General features: G+C 42.2%; 1 protein-coding gene across 4 annotated transcripts in view; it reads right to left on the bottom strand.

Annotated features, from left to right (window-relative positions):
* THADA (THADA armadillo repeat containing) overlaps window positions 1-23,121 on the bottom strand; it is a 538,115-nt gene that overhangs the window by 501,142 nt on the left and 13,852 nt on the right. For all 4 annotated transcript variants that reach the window (XR_004538762.1, XM_033937269.1, XM_033937270.1 and 1 more), the window contains exons 4-10: window positions 21,631-21,761; window positions 20,050-20,198; window positions 18,466-18,498; window positions 15,532-15,580; window positions 13,819-14,009; window positions 7,818-7,912; window positions 6,689-6,912 (exon numbers count right to left, since the gene is read on the bottom strand). Coding sequence is in view for 3 of the 4 variants with exons in the window: in XM_033937269.1 (XP_033793160.1) it covers window positions 6,689-6,912; window positions 7,818-7,912; window positions 13,819-14,009; window positions 15,532-15,580; window positions 18,466-18,498; window positions 20,050-20,198; window positions 21,631-21,761 (872 nt within the window). In the remaining variant the exon portion in view is untranslated. The remainder of the gene's footprint in view (window positions 1-6,688; window positions 6,913-7,817; window positions 7,913-13,818; window positions 14,010-15,531; window positions 15,581-18,465; window positions 18,499-20,049; window positions 20,199-21,630; window positions 21,762-23,121) is intronic.

Genomic DNA, 23,121 nt, shown 5'->3' with positions numbered 1-23,121 from the left:
ACACAGAGGCTTTTGTAAAATGCCTATAACTGCATGGAGAACTATAAGTGGATGTGTCAGCCTGTATAGCTGGAGAATCTATTTTACAAAGAAATACATTAAAAAATATAGGGTGGCATCAGTGAGAGCTCTGGGTGTGAAAAAATCTGACACTTACATGTGTAATCAGTAGATCTGAAAGCGCCAGATTTTATAAAACTAATGTCCAAAAGGAGTCCGTTAAGGAGCCAAACTATGAAATTATAATTTTTTTTTTAGATTCCTGAGGTGGTTTTAAACACCTGACAGACAAATACAATACTCCTCAATCATTCCTCCAAAGCTTTAAGTTGTCCGTCAGAGTCGCCCGATGCTTACACATGCCTCGGAGGTTGTAAGTGCAGTGTGTGTTTATTGCCATTGGCAAAACTGGAAATGCAAGCATATTTTTCTAGCATTTCTAAATCATGCCCCAAAGATGTCTCTTTCAAAAATTAGGCGTCAAAATGAAGTACGCCGAGCACAAATTCAATAATGGCATCTGGGCACCCAGATTCCATTATGGAATTCCAGTGCAAGTCAGCATTTACTTGCTAAAATTTAGATGTACCCATTTACGCCACATTTATTTATTTATTCAATTTTCTATACCGTTCTCCTAAGGGAGCTCAGAATGGTTTACATTAATTTATTCAGGTACTCAAGCATTTTTCCCTGTCTATCCCGGCGGGCTCACAATCTACCTAATGTACCTGGGGCAATGGGGGGGATTAAGTGACTTGCCCAGGGTCACAAGGAGCAGCGTGGGTTTGAACCCACAACCCCGGGGTGCTGAGGCTGTAGCTTTAACCACTGCGCCACACCCACCCCACTTATGTGCACACACCTAAATGCAGTGCTTTAGCACAGAAATGAAAGACCCTTGCACCTTCCCCTTTCACCTATTTGCATTTATGCGCTATGCGATAAGCGTGGTCATATTACAGAATATCACTGAGCGGGTGCCTTGTAATATAATTTTGGAATGACAAATGAAAAATGACCCACCTTTTTGATATAGCCTTCAATCTATAACCCTACTCCCCACTGCCCTCCACCCAACCACCTGATTAACCCTTTCCCTTAACTATATCCATGACATCCCATTTGTCTATCTTGTCTGTTTAGATTGTAAGCTCTTTTGAGCAAGGACTGTCGTCTTCGTTGTGACTCTGTACAGCGCTGCGTACATCTGGTAGCAGTACAGAAATAATTAATAGTAGTAGTAGTGTGAAGAGTTTCAGTCTTTGGGAAGCAGAGCTGAGATTGTGATGTCATAATGCCTCATTCCACCAATAAGAGCCAACCTCATCAGTGATGTCACAATGGCTTGATTGTCCTGTACTCCCCTCTGCCCTCCAACCCAGTCAGCAGATTAACCGTTCCCCTTAACTGTATCCATGACATCCTGTTTGTCTGTCTGTCTTGTCTGTTTAGATTGTAAGCTCTTTGAGCAGGGACTGTCTTCTTTGTGACTTTATACAGCGCTGCGTACATCTGGTAGCATTACAGAAATGTATTTATTTATTTAAAATTTCTTTATAACCCACCTATCTACAAATAATTAATAGTAGTATTTACATATAGGCAACTAAGGTGACAGAATTAGGGGGGACAGAGTAATTGTAAAACAAGTCACCTAAATGGGAAAGGCAGGTAGGGCCACATTCTATAAACAGTGCAGTTTGAAGAACTGCACCTAGTGGCAGATAAATCAACTTAGGCACCAGCAGGCATCATAATCTTAAATGCCAGATAATAAGTCAGGTATTTCTTAGTCTAATATAGTTGCACCAAATTCCACCCCCTAACCACGCCTACGAGGTTAGACTAATTACATTTTTTTTATTGTTTTTTAAAGGCACTTTCAATTAGCAACACAAATTAAGCCAATTAAAAAATTTGAGCTAGGAACCTATATCGGCAGGCACCACCGATTTAGGCGCCTAGTTATAGGATCCGGGCCACAGGTGCCAATGGGGCTCGTTTTCAAAACAAAGAGACGTCCAAGAAATGACAAAGTGGCATTCGGACACGTTAATCGCCAATACATCCAAATCACCATTCTCGAAACTTGCTTCCCTAGACATCTTGCTAGGCTTTTTGTCTGCGGTGCATCCAACGTTCAAGAGGACGGGTTGGAGGCGTGTTATGGGTAGGCTTTGCCCATGGACTTCTTGTGGCAACAATCGAACATTTACCAAGACGTCCAGAATGCTATTTAGATGGTCGGAGCTAGACCTGTTTTAAAAGCAAAGGGTCAAAAAGGTACCCAAACTGAACTGATGACCACTGGAGAGATTAAATCATGACCCTCCCCCCCGCCACATTCGTTCAGATCTTTGGTGGGGTGGGAGGGAGTCAGTGATCACTGGAGGAAACAGTACATATCTGTCTCTATGATTCATAGACAGTGGAGCGCAAGACGTCAGCGCGCTGACAATCCAGCGCCGACAATTCGGCGCAAGACAGAAGCGCTGCTGTTGGAGGGGGGTTGGAAACCTCCATTATAGTGAAAACGGAACTTTTTCTGATTTTTTTCGGGAAAATTTCCGTTTTCTCTATAATGTGGGGGGTTTCACCCCCCCACACACCCTCCCGCAACGGCAGCATGAACACTAACCAATAAAGTGGGGGGGGGGGGTTGCCACCCCAAACCCCCAGTCGGAGCTCTTTAAAAATTATTTTTTCCCCCGCGCGCTTCTGTCTTCCGCCGAATTGTCGGCGCTGGATTGTCAGCACGCTGGCGTCTGGCACGCAATTATCCCGTCACCGTCTCTATAACAGCAGCACGTGGTATGGGAAATCCTAGAGCAGCAAGCAGGTGTCTAGAGTAGCCTGGTGGGCAATGTCGTAAACCATAGAGAGGGGGGGGGGTACCCAGGCCCATGTACTCTAATCCAGTGGTTCTCAACCCTGTCCTATGGGACCCTCCCAGCCAGTCGGGTTTTCAAGATATCCCTAATGAATATGCATGAGAGAGATTTGCATATAATGGAAGTGACAGGTATGCAAATTTCTCTCATGCATATATATTAGGGATATCTTGAAAACCTGACTGGGGAGGTCCCCTAGGACAGGGTTGAGAACCATTGCTCTAACCAATACTTCTATAGTGGAAAGTGTGATCCCACCAAAATCCTACTGTACTGTCATATAGGTGACACCTGAAGAAGCCATAAGGGCTATTGGGTTGGTAGATAGGTGAGTACAGTAGGTTTTGGGGGACTTTTGGAGGGCTCACCATACATTACAAGGGGGGTTATGGTGAGATATACACCTGGCATCCTTTATGTGAAGTTCACAGCAGTGCCCTTTAAAGTGCCCCAGTGCTCTGCTGGCATGTCTGTATGGTCAGTCTAGTAAAAATTCCAGCCCCTCCTACATCCCAATGGCTTGTTTTGCACATTTTTCATTTGGACGTCTCATTGGTAGAAAATAAAAGATAGACGCACTGAAGGCAAAAGACATCTGGCAGATTATTTTCGAGAAAAAAAAAAAAGACAGACATCTTGTGATTTCGAAAATGGGCATTTTCTCCACCTGGTGTTTGGACACACTTCAAGACATCCAAAGCTAGACTTAGGGCTCCTTTTACTAAGCTGCGTTAGGGCTTTAACACGCGGAATGGCCCGCGCTACAATGCCATGTGTGCTAGATGCTAACGCCAGCATTGAGCTAATCTGCTGCGTGCGCTAAAAACGCTAGCGCACCTTAGTAAAAAGAGCCCTTAGGCGCACTATAGAAAATGACCAACGGCACAATGCGCAGCAGAATGTTGGGTATTATTAAGAAGGGTATTACAACCAGAACGAAAGAAGTCATCATGCCGCTGTATCGCGCGATGGTACGACCGCATCTGGAATACTGCACCTAAAGAAGGACATGGAGATACTTGAGAGGGTTCAGAGAAGAGCGACAACAATGATAAATGGTATGGAAAACCTTTCATACGCTGAGAGGCTAGAAAAGCTGGGGCTCTTCACCCTGGAAAAGCGGAGACTCAGAGGAGACATGATAGAGACTTACAAGATCATGAAGGGCATAGAGAAGGTGGAGAGGGACAGATTCTTCAGCCTATTGGGAGCTACCAGAACAAGGGGGCACTCGGAAAAATCGAAAGGGGACAGGTTTAGAACCAATGCTAGGAAATTTTTCTTCACTCAGAGGGTGGTGGACACCTAGAATGCGCTTCCGGAGGATGTAATAGGACAGAATACATTAAGAGGATTCAAAGAGGGATTGGAAAAGTTCCTAAAGGATACGCGGATTGAGGGATATAGATAGAGACAGAGATAGGATGATGAAAGGGTATTGAAAGGTTTTAGACAAAGGATCACTTACAGGTCATGGACCTGATGGGCTGCTGCGTGAGCGGACCGCTGGGCGCGATGGACCTCTGGTCTGACTCAGCGGAGGCAACTTCTTATAATAATAATAACAGCTTATATACCGCAATACCGTGAAGTTCTATGCGGTTTACAAAAGATTAAGCAAAGGTACAAATTGACTGACTTCAAGAGGGGAAGAAGAAAGAGAAGTAATTAGACAGGAAATTCATTGTTGAGGAGAAAAGTGATCAAAAGGACAGTAGGTCGCTATTGAGGGGAAAGAGATAAGTGGATCAGTTGTCAAGATGTTTTAGGAACAGGTATGTTTTTAGACGTTTCCTAAATTCCTCGTAAGTAGAGGGCGAACGTAATTGTTCTAGGTCTTTACCCCATGATGCTGCTTGGTGTGAGAGAAGGAATTCATGGTGTTTTTTTCAGTAAGTTCTTATGTTCTTATGACCATGTGTCTTTAAAACACTGCAGAAACAAGGAAAAAACTGCAGACCAAATGTACAAAGATGCAGGCTATGTTCTGTTTATCGAGTTTATCGGTACGTGTTTGCCTTTCAGAACTATACAAATTCATGTTTATTATCAATTCATATTGCAGTTCTTTCTAATTCCTCACTAACCCTGGACCCCTGAAGAAGGCGTGTTTACCGAAACACAGACAGCGTTGGGTCCCTTGGTTTGTTTCAGGGGTGGTAACACTAACCACATTTAAATTTGATATAATTTATCTTTAATCTTATCTATTGTTTTGCCTTTTGTCTTTGTTTTGTTCTATTTCTATCATTTAAATTTCTCCAGAATTCTACTGTTCAACGGCTCCCCCTTCTGCTTCTATTCCTTTCTCTCCTCTCTTCTACCTTCCAAAGTATTTAGATCAATGCTGTCTTGTTAAAATGTTTATTTTATTTTTCCTCTAACTCTACTTTTCACTTCTCTATTACCCTCCAGGTACTTTAGTTAGATTGTGAGCCTTCGGGACAGTAAGGGAATTTTTCAAGTACCTTTCTTATTTCTAATCTTAATGTATATTTTCTGTAAACCGCTTAGAACCTAACGGATGTAGCGGTATATAAGAAATAAATTACATTACATTACATTACATATAATAAACATAGCCTGCATCTTTGTACATTTCGTCTGCAGTTTTTTCCTTGTTTCTCCGTTTGCTTCACTTCACTGCGGTCGTTGTTGGATTTTTTTTTACTTTGTTTCTTTAAAACACTGCAAATGATACCACAGACATTTTCACTTGCTTGGAAACTAATATAAAATGCACATGAACATTTTATAAAAGTACACATATGTGAATCCCAACTCCATCCATAATGTACCCATAAATCCACCTACTAGAGAGTCACATACATTACATTACATTACATAAGCATCTATGGATCGCCAATATACCCAATAGGAAGTTCAATATGATTTCCAAGTAAGAGGCTGGCCATCTCCAGAATTACCGTTTTTTTTAACATTAAAATCAAAATTATAACCTTACATTAGAATCAAAACACTAAAATTTAACATTAAAATTGAAACAAAAACTCCGCTAGCAGTTTCTAGCGCGGGGAGCTGCGCTATATGGTCCACGCTGCTCCCGACGCTCTTAGGAACAAGCATTCCATAGCATCTGAAGTATTGATTTTCTGTAAGTTATGAAGAAACAATATAAGAACATAAGAAGTTGCCTCCACTGGGTCAGACCGAGGTCCATCTCGCCCAGCGGTCCGCTCCCGCGGCGGCCCATCAGGTCTGCGACCTGTGAAGTGGTTTCTGACCACTTTTATAACCTACCTCAAGTTCTATCTGTACCCCTCTATCCCTTTATCCTCCAGGAACCTATCCAAACCCTTCTTGAACCCCTGTACAGAGTTCTGGCCTATCACTTCCTCCGGAAGCGCGTTCCATGTGTCCACCACCCTCTGCGTAAAAAAGAATTTTCTAGCATTTGTTCTAAACCTGTCCCCTTTCAATTTCTCTGAGTGACCCCTAGTGCTTGTGGCTCCCCTCAGTTTGAAGAATCTGTCCTTATTTACTCTCTCTATGCCCTTAAGGATTTTGAAGGTTTCTATCATGTCCCCTCTAAGTCTCCTCTTCTCCAGGGAGAACAGCCCCAGCATTTTTAACCTGTCAGCGTATGGAAAATTTTCCATACCTTTTATCAGCTTAGTCGCCCTCCTCTGCACTCCCTCGAGTACCGCCATGTCCTTCTTGAGGTACGGCGACCAGTATTGAACACAGTACTCCAGGTGCGGGCGCACCATTGCGCGATACAGCGGCAATATACCACAAAACATTTTTTTTTTTTAAGTGTTGAAGAGATTTACCGAGAGCTAAGGGTTAATAAAACCATTAAAATATCTAGGAACAGTTTCTCGCCATTCCGGCCCATGTTTCCATTTCTCCACTCTAACATGGCCAGGGCTCCTTGACACAGAAAAAGGAGAACGGAATCGGACGGCACTTCTTTACAGAGGTTCCTCCAGCTGTTCACAAACCAGTCTGGCGCATGCCCCCATTCCGCTGGATGCAGGAGGAGGAGGTCACTGACCTGCAAAGCACATAATGATATTAGTAAAAAAAAAGTAGATGCTTTCAACAACAAACAAAGCTAAAATGATCCAAAAGAAATGTCCCAGAACTAATCAATGCCAGGCCAACAAAATTAATTTTTTTTCTGCAGATCAGATTTTTTCTTGGACTTGAACATCACTAAAACAATGCTTTTAACAGGCATGGCTTTGATTTTACTGCTAACCTAGAAAGAAGGCACCAAGCTCTGACCTTGTGCACTCGGCATTTATACCACATTAACCTGATGAGTTCCTAAACACATATCCGTGTAACTGAGACTAAATATATTCATTGTCCAAAGAATGATGGAAAACGGTGTCTTAATATTAAATATATTACAGTGTTCCCCCGGTCGTTGCGGTCCCGGTCATTCGTGGTATTTTCCGACCGCGAACCGCCGACAAGGAGAGGGCAGCGGGAGAGGCAGGAGAGCAGCCGGAGCGCCACCAGTGCAGGAAATCACTCGCAGTACGCTCCGACCGCCTCTTCCTTCACTAAGTCGGGCTTTATCCAATCAGGAGCTGCTTTGACACGCAGCTCCTGATTGGATAAGGCCCGACTTAGTGCAGGAAGAGGTGGTCGGAGCGTACCGCGAGTGATTTCCTGCACTCGCAGCGCTCCGGCTGCTCTCCAGCTGCCCTCTCCTGCAGCCCTCTTCAGGCTCCCCCAAGAAAAACCATATTTGCGGTTTATCGAGATTCGCAGGGGTTCCTGAAACGGAACCCCCGCGAATATCAGGGGAGTACTGTATATAGGAGAGTGAAAAACAAGAGCAAAAAAGCACAGCTAGTTAATAAAAGAGAGTATTCTAAACATTAAAAACTCCTGAAGGCTTATTGGAAAAAAGCATGTTTTAATTCTAAGATAAAGAACAATACTTACCAAACCTGGAAGTTTTTCAGTTGGGTTTAACATTATCTTAGTGTAAAGGATAACAGCCAGTCCTGAAGTGCTCTGAATATTCTGCAAAAGCCCCTCTGAGGAACATAGAAAACACAATCTCAATGCACTTCTAAAGAAGATATCTACCATATATACTCAAATATAAGTCGAGACCCCCTTTCCCCCAAAAAAGGAGGAAAAATGGTTGAATGGAATATAAGTCGGGCGGCTTAATATTCAAGTGCCCTCCCCTGTCAGGCACTGCACGCAGCACCCTTCCTTCCCACTCTCCCTCCAATTCGCGGGAGCCAGTAAGGAAGCTGCTCAGCGCCGAGAAGCAGCACCAAATCGTGCTGCTACTCATGCCGCTCAGATTAAGAAACTGGATCTGCGCAGCCCTCATTTATTGAATTACCTGTAAACCGTGTCGAGCTCTATCTTTATGGAGATGATGCGATATACAAACTTAAGGTTTAGTTTAATATACATACAACTAGTGTTTAAGCCCGTTACATTAACGGGTGCTAGAATATATGCCTGTCTGTCTTTCTTTCTTTATGTCTCTCTCCCTGCTCCTGTCTCTTTTTTCCTTTCTTTCTGTTTCTCTCCCTCCTGCTATTTTTCTCTCTCTCTCCCTGGCACCCTTTGTCTGTCTGTCTGTCTTTCTGTCTGTCTCTCTGGTCCCTTGTCTGTCTGTATTTCTTTCTGTCTCTCCCCCCCCCCCCCACTTTCCTTTGCAGAAGCAGCAGCGGTATTCCCCTTCCCCTCCAGGTCCCTGTGAAGTAGTAGCAGCATTTTCCCCCACCCCCATTCCCTTCTCTCCCCCCTCCACTTTCCTTTGCAGAAGCAGCAGTGATATTTCCCTTCCCCTCCAGGTCCCTGCTGAAGCAGTAGCAGCATTTTCCCCCACCCCCCATTCCCTTCTCTTACTGTTGAGCTGTCCTGCTCCGTTCGGCCCCTCCCCCTTCCCTTCCCGCGGGCTGGCCTGCTGCGGCTGAAGTTTTTTAAAAAAATTTCCAAAGTACCGGCGGCTCCTCTGACGATCCCCGTGGTGGCTGATCCTCCTGTAAAGAGCAGCCTGCGATGGTGGCCGGCTTTAGCGAACCTCGCAGGCCGCTCTCCAACTCGGTAGAACGTTCCCTCTGATACGATCCCATGCATCAGAGGGAACGTGCTACCGAGGTTGGAGAGCGGCCTGCGAGGTTCGCTAAAGCCGGCCACCATCGCAGGCTGCTCTTTACAGGAGGATCAGCAGCAGCGGCGGCGGCGAGTGAGGGCCGAGGTGTGTTCCCTGCCGAGGACGCGGGCAGGGAGAGAGCTTGCCTGGCTTCCAGGGTGAGTGAGGGCGGGAGGAGGAGAGTGGCCAGAATGTTCCCTGCCGCTGGGTTGGCTGCCATGGATCACATACCACAGCGGCAGGCAACACGAAATCCTAAGTGCGCATGTGCACTTAGTCTTTTATTATATAGGATATAGCTGGCTTCTGTCTTAGGATTCATCTCTTCTCCTCCCCTCCTTCTTTCCTTATGCCAGCCAGCATAACATTTATACACTTTAGCTCTGTAACCTAAGATACAGATTTCATACTTGCTTTTTCTATTGGCTATATGGTGTAAACACTTATGATGGAGCCATACTGAAACGTGATGTCACCTAGTGCCAAAACTGACCTTTCTATATTTCCCTGACAAATGCATTTCCAATACTAAGGCTAATAACTCCAGAGAACAGGCCCCCACCTTCCTGAGTTACACTGTCCTTCGCTAGTACTTCTTAGGAGGACCTCTTATCATGTACTGTACTGTTCTGAAAAGTCCCAAACAGTGATGTCACAGTCAGGAGATCCGACTGCTGGTTTCTGGAGCAAAGGTGAATCTCTCTCTTACTAGCAGAGAGGAAAATGACTGCTTAGAAGATTGAATTTGCTATTTAATTGGAAAAAAGACATTACGCTTTCAAAATCGTTTATTCTCAACAACATCCCACTCAACTTAGTATCCACGGTCAAAATTCTCGGGGTACTTCTAGATGATAAATTGACTTATCACGAACATATCTCTCATCGTTAAAAATTGTTTCTTTAAATTACGACAGATTAGATCAATCGCCAAATTTCTAAGTTTATCCTCATTAAAGATCCTAATTCACTCCTTTGTAATATCAAAAATCGACAATTGTAATGCCCTATTTATTAACATTACACAAAAAGAGAAAAGGAGATTACAGATAATACAGAATACGGCTATCAAGTTAATTTACAATTCAAAAAAATTTGACCACGTCTCCCCATTACTTATTGACGCTCACTGGTTACCAATTGGTCACAGGATTTTGTTTAAAATAATGCTTCTCATTTTTAAGACCTTAGCATCCAGCGAACCACAATTTATCTCTAGATCACTAATCCCATATAAAACTCAACGGTCATTACGATCATCTGATCAAAACTTACTTACAGTACCGTCTCTGAAAGTCATAGGGACACGAAGATCCGACATGTTCACAGTAATGGGACCACAATGGTGGAACGCCCTCCCTCAGTATATTAGAATCGAACATGACATTGCAACATTTAAAAAACTTTTAAAAACTTACTTATTTAAAGACGCTTTTAATTCTTGAAATTTTTATATGCTTTAGGAATATCCTGTTAAACTGTGCTTTGGTAACTCTAAACCTTACCTCCTGTTTTTTCCCTTTTTACTACATTGTAACATTTAAAATCTTTTAATAACTTATTCATTCAATGATGCTTTTATTCCTGAAATTTTTATCTGCTTTAGGGATATCCCTTAAATTGTGCATTGGCAATTTTAACCTTACCTTTTGTTCTTCCCTTTTTATTAAACCCAACATTGTAATCTTTTAATTTTTTCCTTACCCCTTATGTATGTTTTTATGAAAGTTGTATTGTTATAAGTTAGATATTTGTTATATAATAGTTTCTCTGTTTTCTTTAATTAGACTATGTACATCGCCTAGCAATTTTAATAGGCGATTCATCAAATGCATAAATAAACTTGAAACTTGAATTCATATGCACAATGTCTCTCTTGGAAATATCGCTATTTGGGGTTTCGCAGGGGTCTTCGCCTACAATATATGCAGGTCTTATGCTTGCGTCTTCTTCTGCCTACATTGTCATGCAGGTCTTACTTCCGATTCTCCTCCGATTCGTCCTCATTCCTCAATGGGCAGGACGTGGACCGATTTCTTCTTTCCAGCTAGCAGTGTTTTCCACTAACTGCAATCTAGCTACACAGACCATTGTAACAAAAGTTACAACAGTTAAATCGACTAGTTATCAAAGCATGCACAATCTTTACCAGATTAAATTTGGTCAAAAATGGGTCTTAGTTATTTAATTAGCTGCAGCTGAAAGAAGCAACCTTTGACCACCCCAACTATTTGAAATTTGAAATCTAGGGAACAATCACAATAAATTTTCAAGGTTTTGATTTTTTTTTCCACCAATAACAAATTCATACCATTGATCTTTGGCACCAACTGCAATGGTTTATTCTAGCGTGACACCCACATTGCTACTGATTTTTTCACATTCAACACTAAATCATGACAACCAAACTAGAGAATAACATGGGGACAAATTTGTCCCTGTGCAATCTATCTCCATCCCTGTCCCCATGAGTTCTCTCCCTGTCCCATCCCTGCAAGCTCTGTCCTCATCTGCACAAGCCTCGAACACTTGTGATTTTAAAATGTTTAGGTTTGTGCATATGAGGACAGAGCAGGGACAGGGGCAGAACTCACGGGGATGGAGATAGATTCCGAGGGGACGGGGCAAATTTCTGCCTATGTCATTCTCTAAACCAAATCACTCATACAACCTCTCCAGTTTCTCATAATAACATTTGAAAGGTTTGAAGCGCCCCCCACAATGTTAGGTTGTAGGGGTTATGTGAGGTGCCCTTACAAACGCCAGGTCCCGAGTTCAATACCTTCACAGAAGATTCACCAGGAAGCAGACTCAAATAAGAAGCACAGCCAGAAGTGATGGCATAAAGAATATATTATAGAAATATTAAATATTATATTATATTATAGAAATATTAAATATTATATTATATTATATTATAGAAATATTACAGAAAAGCAAGATTCATAAAAGTTACAATTAAGCATTAAAATTAATGAGAGATACAGTGGTGCCTCACACAACGAACTTAATTGGTTCCAGGAGCAAGTTTGTTATGCGAAAAGTTCGTTATGTGAAACGCGTTTTCCCATAACAATACATGTTAAAAAAAATAATTCGTTCTGTAGCATAAAATATGCTAAGATGACATAAAAAAAGATAATTTTTTGTTATTATTTTTATTTAGATACATCTAAAAACATAATTGTTTTTTAAAACAACACATCACCTTTCACCTGCCTGTCCTTAATCCAAATTGCTAATAGCCTCTCCATTTCCTCGTGGATTGAAGACCTATGTTTTTCATGAAATAGTTTTGATACTCCTTTGGCTACTTTGGCTGATTTTATTGCATCCTTATTTGTCAAAATGGTGAAAATGGTGGTTTTGCTGAGGCCAAACTCTTTGACGAGGTCACACTGTTTTACCCCACATTCACTCCTTCTAATTATTTCCCGTTTCATTTCAACAGAAATCACCTTCCTGCTTTAAACAATAATTTTACAGTGAGAGAGGGCAGAGTCTCAGCGGCAAAAACTGGGACTTAAACTGTTCATTTTTTTTTTTTTTTCTAGCATCGGGGAAGCGGCGAGAGTAGCTCCGCCCCCCCAACGCATCAGCAGTAGGCGCCGGGCCCCTGCGAGCCGACGGTCCACCACTGCACAGGGAGCCAGGCGGAGAGAGGGCAGTTAAGCGCAGTGCCTGCGCGGAAGGATGCAGCTCGGGCGACTTCGTTGTGTGAAACGAAGTTCGTTGTAGGAAGCAAGACATGAAGTTCGTTGTGCGCAGCGTTCGCTGTGCGAGGCGTTCGTTATGCGAGGCACCACTGTATAAGTTTTACAATTACAGAGACTGCTTCTGTGTTCTTGTGAATGAGAGAGAACACACAAAGAGAGAGAGAGAGAGAGAAAAAGGGGGGTGGGGAGGGTGATGTCCCAAGCTTCAGGTTCCAGCGATAGAGAGCAAGAGGAAGAAGGGCAAAAGGAGCCAGAGGAGCAAAAGAGGGGGGTGTTGTAGAGAGGAGCCTTTTATAGCTTGGAATCTTATTCTAAATATAGAAACTATTGTATTTCCCAGTATCTTTCTGTTTAGAATTTGTAAACTGTTTGAAACAATGGTTAGTTTAATTGATAAGGAAGGTGTGATACTTGCAGGCGTGGTAGATGGGATTAGTCTCTGGCTTCTTTGTCCCATTCAAGCAGCCTATCTTCTTAAACAATCCAGTCTGGCTGGATGCTTCATGTATGTGAATTCTGTGCAGGAGCACAGAAATCTGCATCAACATTCCAGTCAGATTGATATAATTTCCCATAGGCCTTTGCTGACATTAGTTATGCCAACTGAAAATGCTGATTACTAGGCTGACATCATCTTCCAACACCATTTCTTGATTTTCTTCAACAACAAAAAAACAACTGGACATAATCCGCAAATAGATGGAACTCTATGTTATGATCAGAAAAACCAGGACCAAACTCCAGAGTCCAAACAGAAACAAACAGCAGTGGATAATTTTAGTGATGTTGGTATGCAACTTTATTCCGTAATCATGGAAATCCGTGCGGTGGCTCGTCAACGCACGTGTTTCAGCCAATATGGTCTGCCTCAGGAGCTCAGGGTCCTCCAAGACGTCCAAGCACCGCCTCCTATTCTCTTCTTAAATTCAACACAGCCGCTTTTGCTATCTGCCCATCACTAAAATTCTCTACTGTGGTTAGTCGGTTTGGGTTTGTTTGGTTGTTTTTTTTACTCTAAGTTATGAAACAGAGTATAGACCTTTCCCTCCAGAACGTAGAAGGATCAAAGCATAAACTTTTCAGCTGTGCAAATGACGCAGACACTTACCATCCAAAAACACACTCATGAGGCAGCGGAGCATTCCACTCATGCTGTGCCAGACGGCGGAATCAGGATCTCTCTGAAGATATTCTTGAACATTCGCCTGTATTTTTTGTGCCAAGACCATTGAAACTTTTACAGCCATCAATAAGTCATGCATCGACTGAGTCTGGGCAATACGATTCCCATGCAGTTTCCTTTTAAAATAAAAACACAAGATGTGTAACATTTCACGATGTCCGCTTGGTTTGAACAGTGGTACTAAATGAACGGCAGAGCAGCTTTCAAAATACTTCCTGACATTTTAGCTGAGCTGGCCTACAGGTAAGAAAAAGAAACATGGGAATAAACAGCTCCATTTTAACAAGATCCATAGAAATAGAAATTGAGATGTGTAGGTAGAATTACCAGATTTTCTGTCGGGAACATCCGGACCCCCAGTCCTGCTCCCCAGTTCCACCCATCCCCGCCCTGGTCCCGCCTCCAATCCCACCCCGCTACCTGCCCTCATCAGGCAAGACATCCGCGCATGCGTGGATGCTCTACTGTGTGAAGGAAAGCTTTTCAAAACCCAGGTTTTGAAAAGCCATCCGGACCCCTGGACATGTCCGGGGAAATCCGGACATCTGATAACCCTATGTACAGGTCACTAGCCTAAAGATTAGTTGCCCTTACTAAAGTTCCTTTTCAGCATAGCCTACTTTCCAAAGAACTTCTCACCCTGCTTCTTCTTCCTTAAAGTAATCTCCATTTCAAAAGTTGTCATACCTGAATTTAAGAAATTTAACTTTGTAGGACCTATTTTCAGCTCTTATATTAAACCATGTCATGTGATGATCAGTGGAGCTCAGAATACCTGGCTATTAGAAACACTTTCTACATGTCTAAGCCTCATATTACCCCTTCCTTCATGGTTTCTGTTTCCGTTTGCCTAAGGACAGCCCTTGAAGGGAGACTGAAATTCAACAGATGGAATGTTCAGATCTAAGACATTAGGTAGACGTAGAAATAGTGGAAAGATACACTTTGGACAGACTGCAGGAAGCATAAAGCTGAAGATGCACATCCAGAGGTCTGGCTACATTTTATCCCAGAATAGGATTAACAACTCCTCTGCCCTTCAACTAGAGAATGATACAGTGACAAAATTCATCACCGTTCCCATCCCCGTGGATAACCGCGGGAAACCATCTTCGTGTCATTCTTTAAGGAGAGAGGGAAGAATCAGAGTATGAATGGCCACAACCACTGACCCGCAAGCTTTGCTTTGAAGAATGCTGGTGTAGAAGGATTGAGATTGAAATAGACACTAGAAAATGACAAATGACATGGGATTATTTCCCACGGTTATTCGCGGGGACGGGAACGGTGATAAATTTTATCATTCTCTACCTCCAACCCAGCCAGCTGATTAACCGTTCCCCTTAACTGTATCCATGACATCCTGTTTGTCTTTGGGAAGCAGAGCTGAGCTTCTGATGTCATAATGGCTCTTCCACCAATAAGAGTCAACCACATCAGTGATGTCACAATGGCTTGATTGTCCTGTACTCCTCTCTGCCCTCCAACCCAGCCAGCTGATTAACCGTTCTCCTTAACTGTATCCATTACATCCTGTTTGTCTGTCTTGCCTGTTTAGATTGTAAGTTCTTTCGAGCAGGGACTGTTTACAGGTAGCGCTATTGAAATAATTAATAGTAGTAGTAGCAGCTGATTTACCTATTTTGATCTTGAAATGTATGCATTGACTTCTGTAGAAATTGAAGAACTGTGAACAGCAAACACAATTATTAGCGTTTAGTTTGAGTTTACACTTCCCCCTCTGTATTTGCAGGAGTTCGGGGCAGAGCCGGCCTGCGAATATGAAAAACCGCGAATAATATTTGGGCCGGTTCTGCCCCTAACCCCCCGGCTATTTTAAGCTCTGAAAGCCCCCCCTTAAGCCTTACCTGGTGGTCTAGTGGGTTTTCAGGCAGGAGCGATCTTCCCACGCTCCTGCCCTGTGCAGATCGCTCACAGGAAATGGCTGCCTTGAGCTCCCGTAGTCTCTCGAGCTATTTCCTGTGAGCGATCTGCACAGGGCAGGAGCGTGGGAAGATCGCTCCCCTGCCTAAAAACCCGCTAGACCACCAAAATAGCCCGAAAAATGAAAGTGATTTTTTTTTTCATTTAAAACCGCGAATAAGTGAATCCGTAGATACAGAATTTGCGAATACGGAGGGGGAAGTGTAGTTTATTTATCAACTTATTATAGCAATACAATCAGTGTTGGTCAAAGTACTCAAGTAAAAATACATGTATTTTTTTAAATATTTATGTACAGTGAAGAACACATTAAAAAATTGCTTATATAAAAGTAAAAAAAAAAAAAAAAGCTATTGCCTAAAATAATACTTTCTGAGTAATCCCAACAATTTTTATTGCTCTACAATTCAATCCACTTTGCTTTTAGTAAAACTAAATTTTGAAAATGACCATCACTCATGCAAGGGTGCTTGTGAATCATTATTAAACCAGCATAGCTAAAAAGGTGTCCAAGAACTGCACTGGCAGAAAGTGGATTGCTCAGTCTGAGTAAAATTTTCCCTCAAATCAGGCCAGACTGCAATATTACTGATGTCTTTTGACTTTGTCTGCAGATACTGATAAGGTCATCTCCATCTGAAAACACTGTTCTTATCTATAATAATAATCCTCTAAGAGCGCATGCGCACTTAGGAGGATGTGGGGACCTGATGTGTGCTGTGTCCATCTGTGGCCGCGGCTTGAGGCGCATGCGCCAGTTTGGCGCATCGGGCGACACGGAGCAGCGCTGGCGGCAGATGGCGGGAGGAGGGCTCATGGGTCTGCCGCCGCTGTCACGCCTGTTCACAGCGGCCTGCACGTCACCGACTCCCCCCCTCCTGCACCAACCGCCGCCGCTCCTGTTCAAAGCGGCCTGCTGAGGTTCGCGGCCGGCTGTAGCGAACCTCGAAGGCCGCTCTCCAAATGATGGCGGATAAAAGACCTGAACAGTCCATCCAGTCTGCCCAACAAGCTATACTATCTATGCATACTTGATCTTGGATTTGTCCTTGCCATTTTCAGGCCACAAGACTGTAGAAATCTGCCCAGCTCTAGCCTTGTTCTCCAACTGCTGAAGCTGCCATCAGAGCTCCAAATTTAGTCCTTCCAAATCTCTCCAGCCAAAATCGTCACAGTCTGTTGACGCCTGTCCGGCACTGGCTTTGCTTCTCAATTACTGGTGTTGTCATCTAATCAAGGCTAAGCTTGTTTGGTTCCATGCCTTCCATGTATTTATCCTATGCATTTTTTAATTGTTACCTCGTTTCGTCTCCACCATCTCCTGTGGGAGGACATTCCAGGCATCTACCGTCCTCTCTGTAAAACTTACTCCCTGATGTTATTCCTGAGTTTGCCCCCCCTACAAACTTAATTCATATCCTCTAGTTCCATCACCTTTCCTGCTCTAGAAGTAGACAAAATAATGGAATTCAAAAAACATCCTGGAGAGGATAGTAAATATGGAAACCAAAAGCATGGCCTGAAGTGTTGCAATAAGAATGGAACAACATGTGTATCAATAGTATTTATATTTGATCATCTCTGTGATGAAATCTGTTTTAGGTTAATGATGGTCTGTCATTATGTATGTTTTACTGTATCCACTCAGAACTGTTAGATGTAGCAGGTTACAACGAGGCATAAACACACTCGAGGAATGGGCCGCAAAATGGCAAATGAGGTTCAACGTGGATAAGTGCAAGGTGATGCATGTCGGTAACAAAAATCACATGCACGAATACAGGATGTCCGGAGCTATACACGGAGAGACCCCCCCCCCCCAAGGAAAGAGGCTTGGGAGTACTTGTAGACAAGCCAATGAAACCGTCCGCACAATGTGCGGCAGCGAAAAGGGCAAACAGAATGCTAGGAATGATTAAGAAGGGGATCACAAACAGATCTGAAAAGGTTATCATGCCGTTGAACCGAGCCATGGTACGCCCCCACCTGGAATATTGCGTCCAACACTGGTCGCCGTACATGAAAAAGGACATGCTACTAATCGAAAGGGTGCAGAGAAGAGTGACAAAAATGGTTATGGGATTGGAGGAGTTGCCGTACAATGAGGCTAGAGAAACTGGGCCTCTACTCCCTCGATAAGAAGAGACTGAGAGGTGACATGATCGAAACCTTCAAGAGAAAAAGAGATTGTTCACTCTCTTCAAGGTGAAGAGAACACGAGGGCACTCGCTAAAGTTAAAAGGGAATAGATTCCATACAAATGTAAGGAAGTTCTTCTTCACCCAGAGTGGTAGAAATCTGGAACGCTCTTCCAGAGGCTGTTATAGGGGAAGCACCCTTCGGGATTCAAGAAAAGGTTGGATAAGTTCCTTCTGGAATAGAACATACGCAGGTAATGCTAGACTCAAATAGGGCACTGGTCTTTGACCTAAGGGCCACCACGTGAGCAGACTGCTGGGCACGATGGACCACTGGTCTGACCCAGCAGCGGCAAATCTTATATTCTTATAAAAATACTTTAAATAAATAAATAGTTGTTATTTGCCCTCAGTTGTTATTTGCCCTGAGATTCTCTGTTGGCAAATATCTCTAGATTATAACAGTGTACATTATCCGGTAGGAACTTACCTTCTATGAAGACATCTGTTACACAAGCTGTACCTGTGAAAAAGAAAATAAAAAAAGGAAATTATATTACAGTTCATTTAAGTAATTGATATCCAGTGCATGATTTATCATATTTCTATGTATGAAAGCATTCACGCATATAACATGCACAAATTGCACATCTGTGTAAAAATAAACTCATATTGTGCTAAACCAGTTTATTTTTCTAAAGCACACTAATTGCAAAATTGACACATTCGTTTTTAAGGGCTTTTCTTTTTAGATTTTTTTTTAAGGTATTATTAATGTACAAAACATGAGGGGAAAAAAAAAAGCTAAAAAGAAAAGACCTTAACAAACAGACATGTTAATTTTGCCATCAACATGTCTTAGTAAAATTACAATTATGGCCCAATTCTGATAAACAAATCAACTAAACGAGGAAAATCAAGAAATGTCCAATAAACCAATACAAAATGTTGAAGACAAAACTTGTATCAAGTAAATTTTTATGCCAGACCTCAAACACCAAGGCACTACTTATTAACTTTTTCGTGCCCTTGCTGGGGTGGTGTTTTCATCATTGGTCTTGGCAAGATGACATATGCAAAAAAAAATTTTTTTAGAAATTAATTGTAAACAGGCTCTATATAGATTGTAAAGTGCATAAAGTGCTGTAAAGGAAAGGCTGCCCAAGCGTTTCACTCTTGGTTTCGTCAGGGGCTATACCTCCTTAAATACAGACACCAGTTTTGTGGTGGAAAAAGGCCCTCACTGAGAACTGAAAACAGCACTACTCTCAGCACTGCACTCTGCCTGTATTCCTCTGATAAAGCCATCTATGCAAAGTTTTAAAGCATCTACCCTGGTGAAAATGTCTTTACCCACTAAATACTTAGGGCTCCTTTTACAAAGGTGCGTTAGGGCCTTAACATGTGGAATAGCGCACGCTAAAATGCCCCACGCGCTGGCCGCTACCGCCTCCTTTTAAGCAGGTGGTCATTTTTGGACTAGCGCGCGCTATACCACGCGCTAATCTTGTGCGTGCGTTAAAAAAACGCTAGCGCACCGAGTATTCAAATAGAATAATCAAGTTCAAGTTTATTTATATTTGATAAATCGCTTATCCATAATTTACTAAGCGAGTTACAACCAAAATATAAAAGTAAGTCACAAAATTAACATACTATTTAAAATGGGCGAGGTGAACAAACGTACTGACAAACTTGGATACAGAAGGAAAAAAGGGGTAAAGTTACAAAATTGGTGTTAAGCTAGATTAACGAAAAAACCGTAAATGGAAAGAACATAAGGGAAGGTAATAAAATTAATTTTCTTATATAAAAAAAATTTTTTTACCTTTTTGTTTTCAGAGATGTTTTCTACTTTATTTAAGATTCAAAGGTTAAATGTGTCTTTAAAAAGAAATGTTTTTAAGTTATTTTTAAATCGGTTGAGGTCATTTTCATCCCTTATATATTGCGGTAGGGTATTCCAGGTCTGAGGAGCCATCACCGAGTATATATCGTGACGTCTAGTGCCAATAATTTTTAATGAAGGAACAATGAGCAGATTTTAGCTGTGATTATACAAAAAATGAAATACCTATGCTGAAGTTGTCCATACAAGATGCAAGATTATTAATCACATTTCTAAACAGATGTGCGTCGGTGCGCCCAAGTTCTTCCCTAAGGTGTCTGGTAAACCTGTACACTGCTTCTGCTTTAAATTGGTCTGGAAGGGCATTCAGTGAACTAAAATGTAAACAAAAGCAACATTACACAAAACCAGGCAATTTAAAGGAGTAGACAAATGACAAATCATGGCATGCGTGTGATGGAGAAAATAAGCCACATTAAGACAGATTGAGAATAAATTAAAAATGCTGATAGCAGTCAGCGGGTTTGTTTTTTTTTTAAATGTGACCATCACCAGTTATATTATTTATTTATTACAGAAGGTCTATGGAGCTGTGCACATTTCCAGTTCTAGGGATACTACCAATATTAATGAGGAACCTCTACGTCAGGGGTGTCAAAGTCCCTCCTCGAGGGCCGCAATCCAGTCGGGTTTTCAGGATTTCCCCAATGAATATGCATGAGATCTATTTGCATGCACTGCTTTCATTGTGTGCTAATAGATCTCATGCATATTCATTGGAGAAATCCTGAAAACCCGACTGGATAGCGGCCCTCAAGGAGGGATTTTGACACCCATGCTCTACCGTAAAGTTTGCCCTCTCCTGCTTTAATATATAAGGTCCTATGTGATGTACTAAGGATATACAGAGATGAATGTACATTCTCTGCTCCGTGATAAGCATCAGCTACACCAAGGTTAATCCTAAAGCCAAATTCTTAAAAATAAATGAATAAAATATCCAACTAGTTTTAGTTTATTTATCCCACATTTTACGAAGCTGCATTAGGCTTTTTTTTTTTTTTTTTTAAATCGCTGAAATAGAAAGGTCTTAAGTTTAGATTTGAATTTGTCAAGGGAATTTTCGAGACTGAGGTGTGATGGCATAGCATTCCAGAGGGTAGGAGTAGCGGCAGAGAAGTTGGTATTACGAGTGTAGAAAAGTTCTTTGATTGATAGAACGGTTAAAAGGTTCTGGTCGGCGGATCTCAAGGCTCAAGGAGAGGCATAAGGGATGAGCTGTTTGTTTAAAAAAGGTGGACAATGGGTCGACTTGATTTTGAATGTGAGCAAAAGAATTTTATATGTGATGCGATGGGAGACCGGTAGCCAGTGTGACTCATGGAGAAGCGGGGTGACGTGATCATATTTCTTTGCATTGTGAATGAGTTTGACAGCTGCATTTTGGATAAGCTGTAACCAGTGAATTTCTTTTTGAGTAATCCCGTGATAGAGGGAGTTACAATTAACACTATTACTATTCTTAAAATACGAACCCAGTAAAATTAAATTATTTATGCTGCTGAAGTAAATGGAGGTTGCCATGTGAGGATTGCGTCAAGAATATAACTGAAACAAGCAACAAGCGTGTCCAAAATGAGAACACGTGGAATGCAACAACCAATCTGGCAACAGCTTGACCACCAACATCTCTCCTACACATAAAATAAAATGCCGAGGTTTCAGTTCATTGTAGGTGAGTCATGATACTGAAGAGGAGCTACTACAATAGCAAAATGAGTCAATCAGTTTGGCTTGACACTGTACCTTGACATCACCCTTTTCAAGGGGTTCTTAGAGTCCACTGAAAAATACATGACCACTAGAGCATCTAGACAGCAGCAAAGCATGGGACTGCATTCCGACTCTTCACTCAGCTTAATCAGCAAAGGCATGATCTGTCAACAAAATACATAGGGTCAACATTAAAGGCTCTGTATGGACCAGTACTCATTTGTAATGAAAGCCAACATCTATTTCTTACAAACTGAAGCTTCTCCAGGAAGTGAGGAGCCCTAGTCATCATATAATAGTGTGGCCTGGTTCCACATGCATGTGTTCTGGCTTGAATTGCTACTATCTGGAGTCTCTGACCAAGGATGGTAACTTTGACAACTAGGCTACATGGGAGGTGACAGAATGCCCAAGGGTAAAAGACTACTAGTGCCCAACTCCCAGTTAGGTTATAATGAAGTTGGAAGCCCAAAGCAGCTAGACGTAGCTGTCAGGTAAAAATAAAGCTTGGTACAAATCCTCCCTTTATTGTGATAAAAACACTACAGAATATATATTTTCTTTTTTATTCATAAAAGTTTGGAATGGCCTTCCTTCTATAATTAAAAGTTCTCTCTCATCTACCCACTTTTCATAAAGTACTGAAGATATATTTATTTCAGAAAGTTACGGTACTAATGATCCTTTTTTTTTTTTTCAAATCAATCATAAAGGATAAAACTCTATAGGGCTCCTTTTACGAAGCCGCGTAATTTTTAATGACGCGCTAACCCCCGCGCTAGCCCAAAAACTACTGTCTGCTCAACAGGAGGCGGTAGCGGCTAGCCCATCCGGCAGTTTAGCATGTGCTATTACATGCGTTAAACCGCTAACCGGCTTCGTAAAAGGAGTCCATAGTTCCTGTTCTAATCTCTTGTATAATTTATTAATATTTTGTTAACCGAGTCGAGCCCATTTGTTGGGATGAATCGGTATAAAAAAAATCAAAGATTAGATTAGTATCTCAGGGCCTGATTCTGCAAAGATTGCTGAAAGGGTTTTAATGGCGCAATAATTGGTTGTGCCATTAAAAACCAATTAAAAACACATTAAAAATAAATTAGGTACCCTCTGGAACCGGTGCCAAAGCCCAGAAATGGAATGCAAACATACCGAGTGTGTTTTGGGGGCAGCGCCAGACTTTGGCGTCACTAGGCACCGCTGGTCACGATTCCACCAGGACCCTAAGGTGCCAGATATGTAGGCCTGTAGAACCGTGACCTACATTTCCAGGGCCTCGGGTCCTTCCTAGCTGCGATTCTGTAAGCGGCACCTGTCCGTGACTGACATGCAGCAGGTGCTCGTTTTCCCTCTGGGAGAGTGTGGCGCAGTGGTTAAAGCTACAGCCTCAGCACTCTGAGGTTGTGGGTTCAAACCCACACTGCTCCTTGTGACCCTGAGCAAGTCACTTAATCCCCCCACTGCCCCAGGTACATTAGAGAGATTGTGAGCCCGTCAGCACAGAGAGGGAAAATGCTTGAAGTA

Source organism: Geotrypetes seraphini, chromosome 3 (genome assembly GCF_902459505.1).
Source record: "Geotrypetes seraphini chromosome 3, aGeoSer1.1, whole genome shotgun sequence".
NCBI lineage: Eukaryota > Metazoa > Chordata > Amphibia > Gymnophiona > Dermophiidae > Geotrypetes > Geotrypetes seraphini.
The sequence above is the reverse complement of the archived record's forward strand: the minus strand, read 5'-3'. Positions and strand labels throughout refer to the sequence as shown.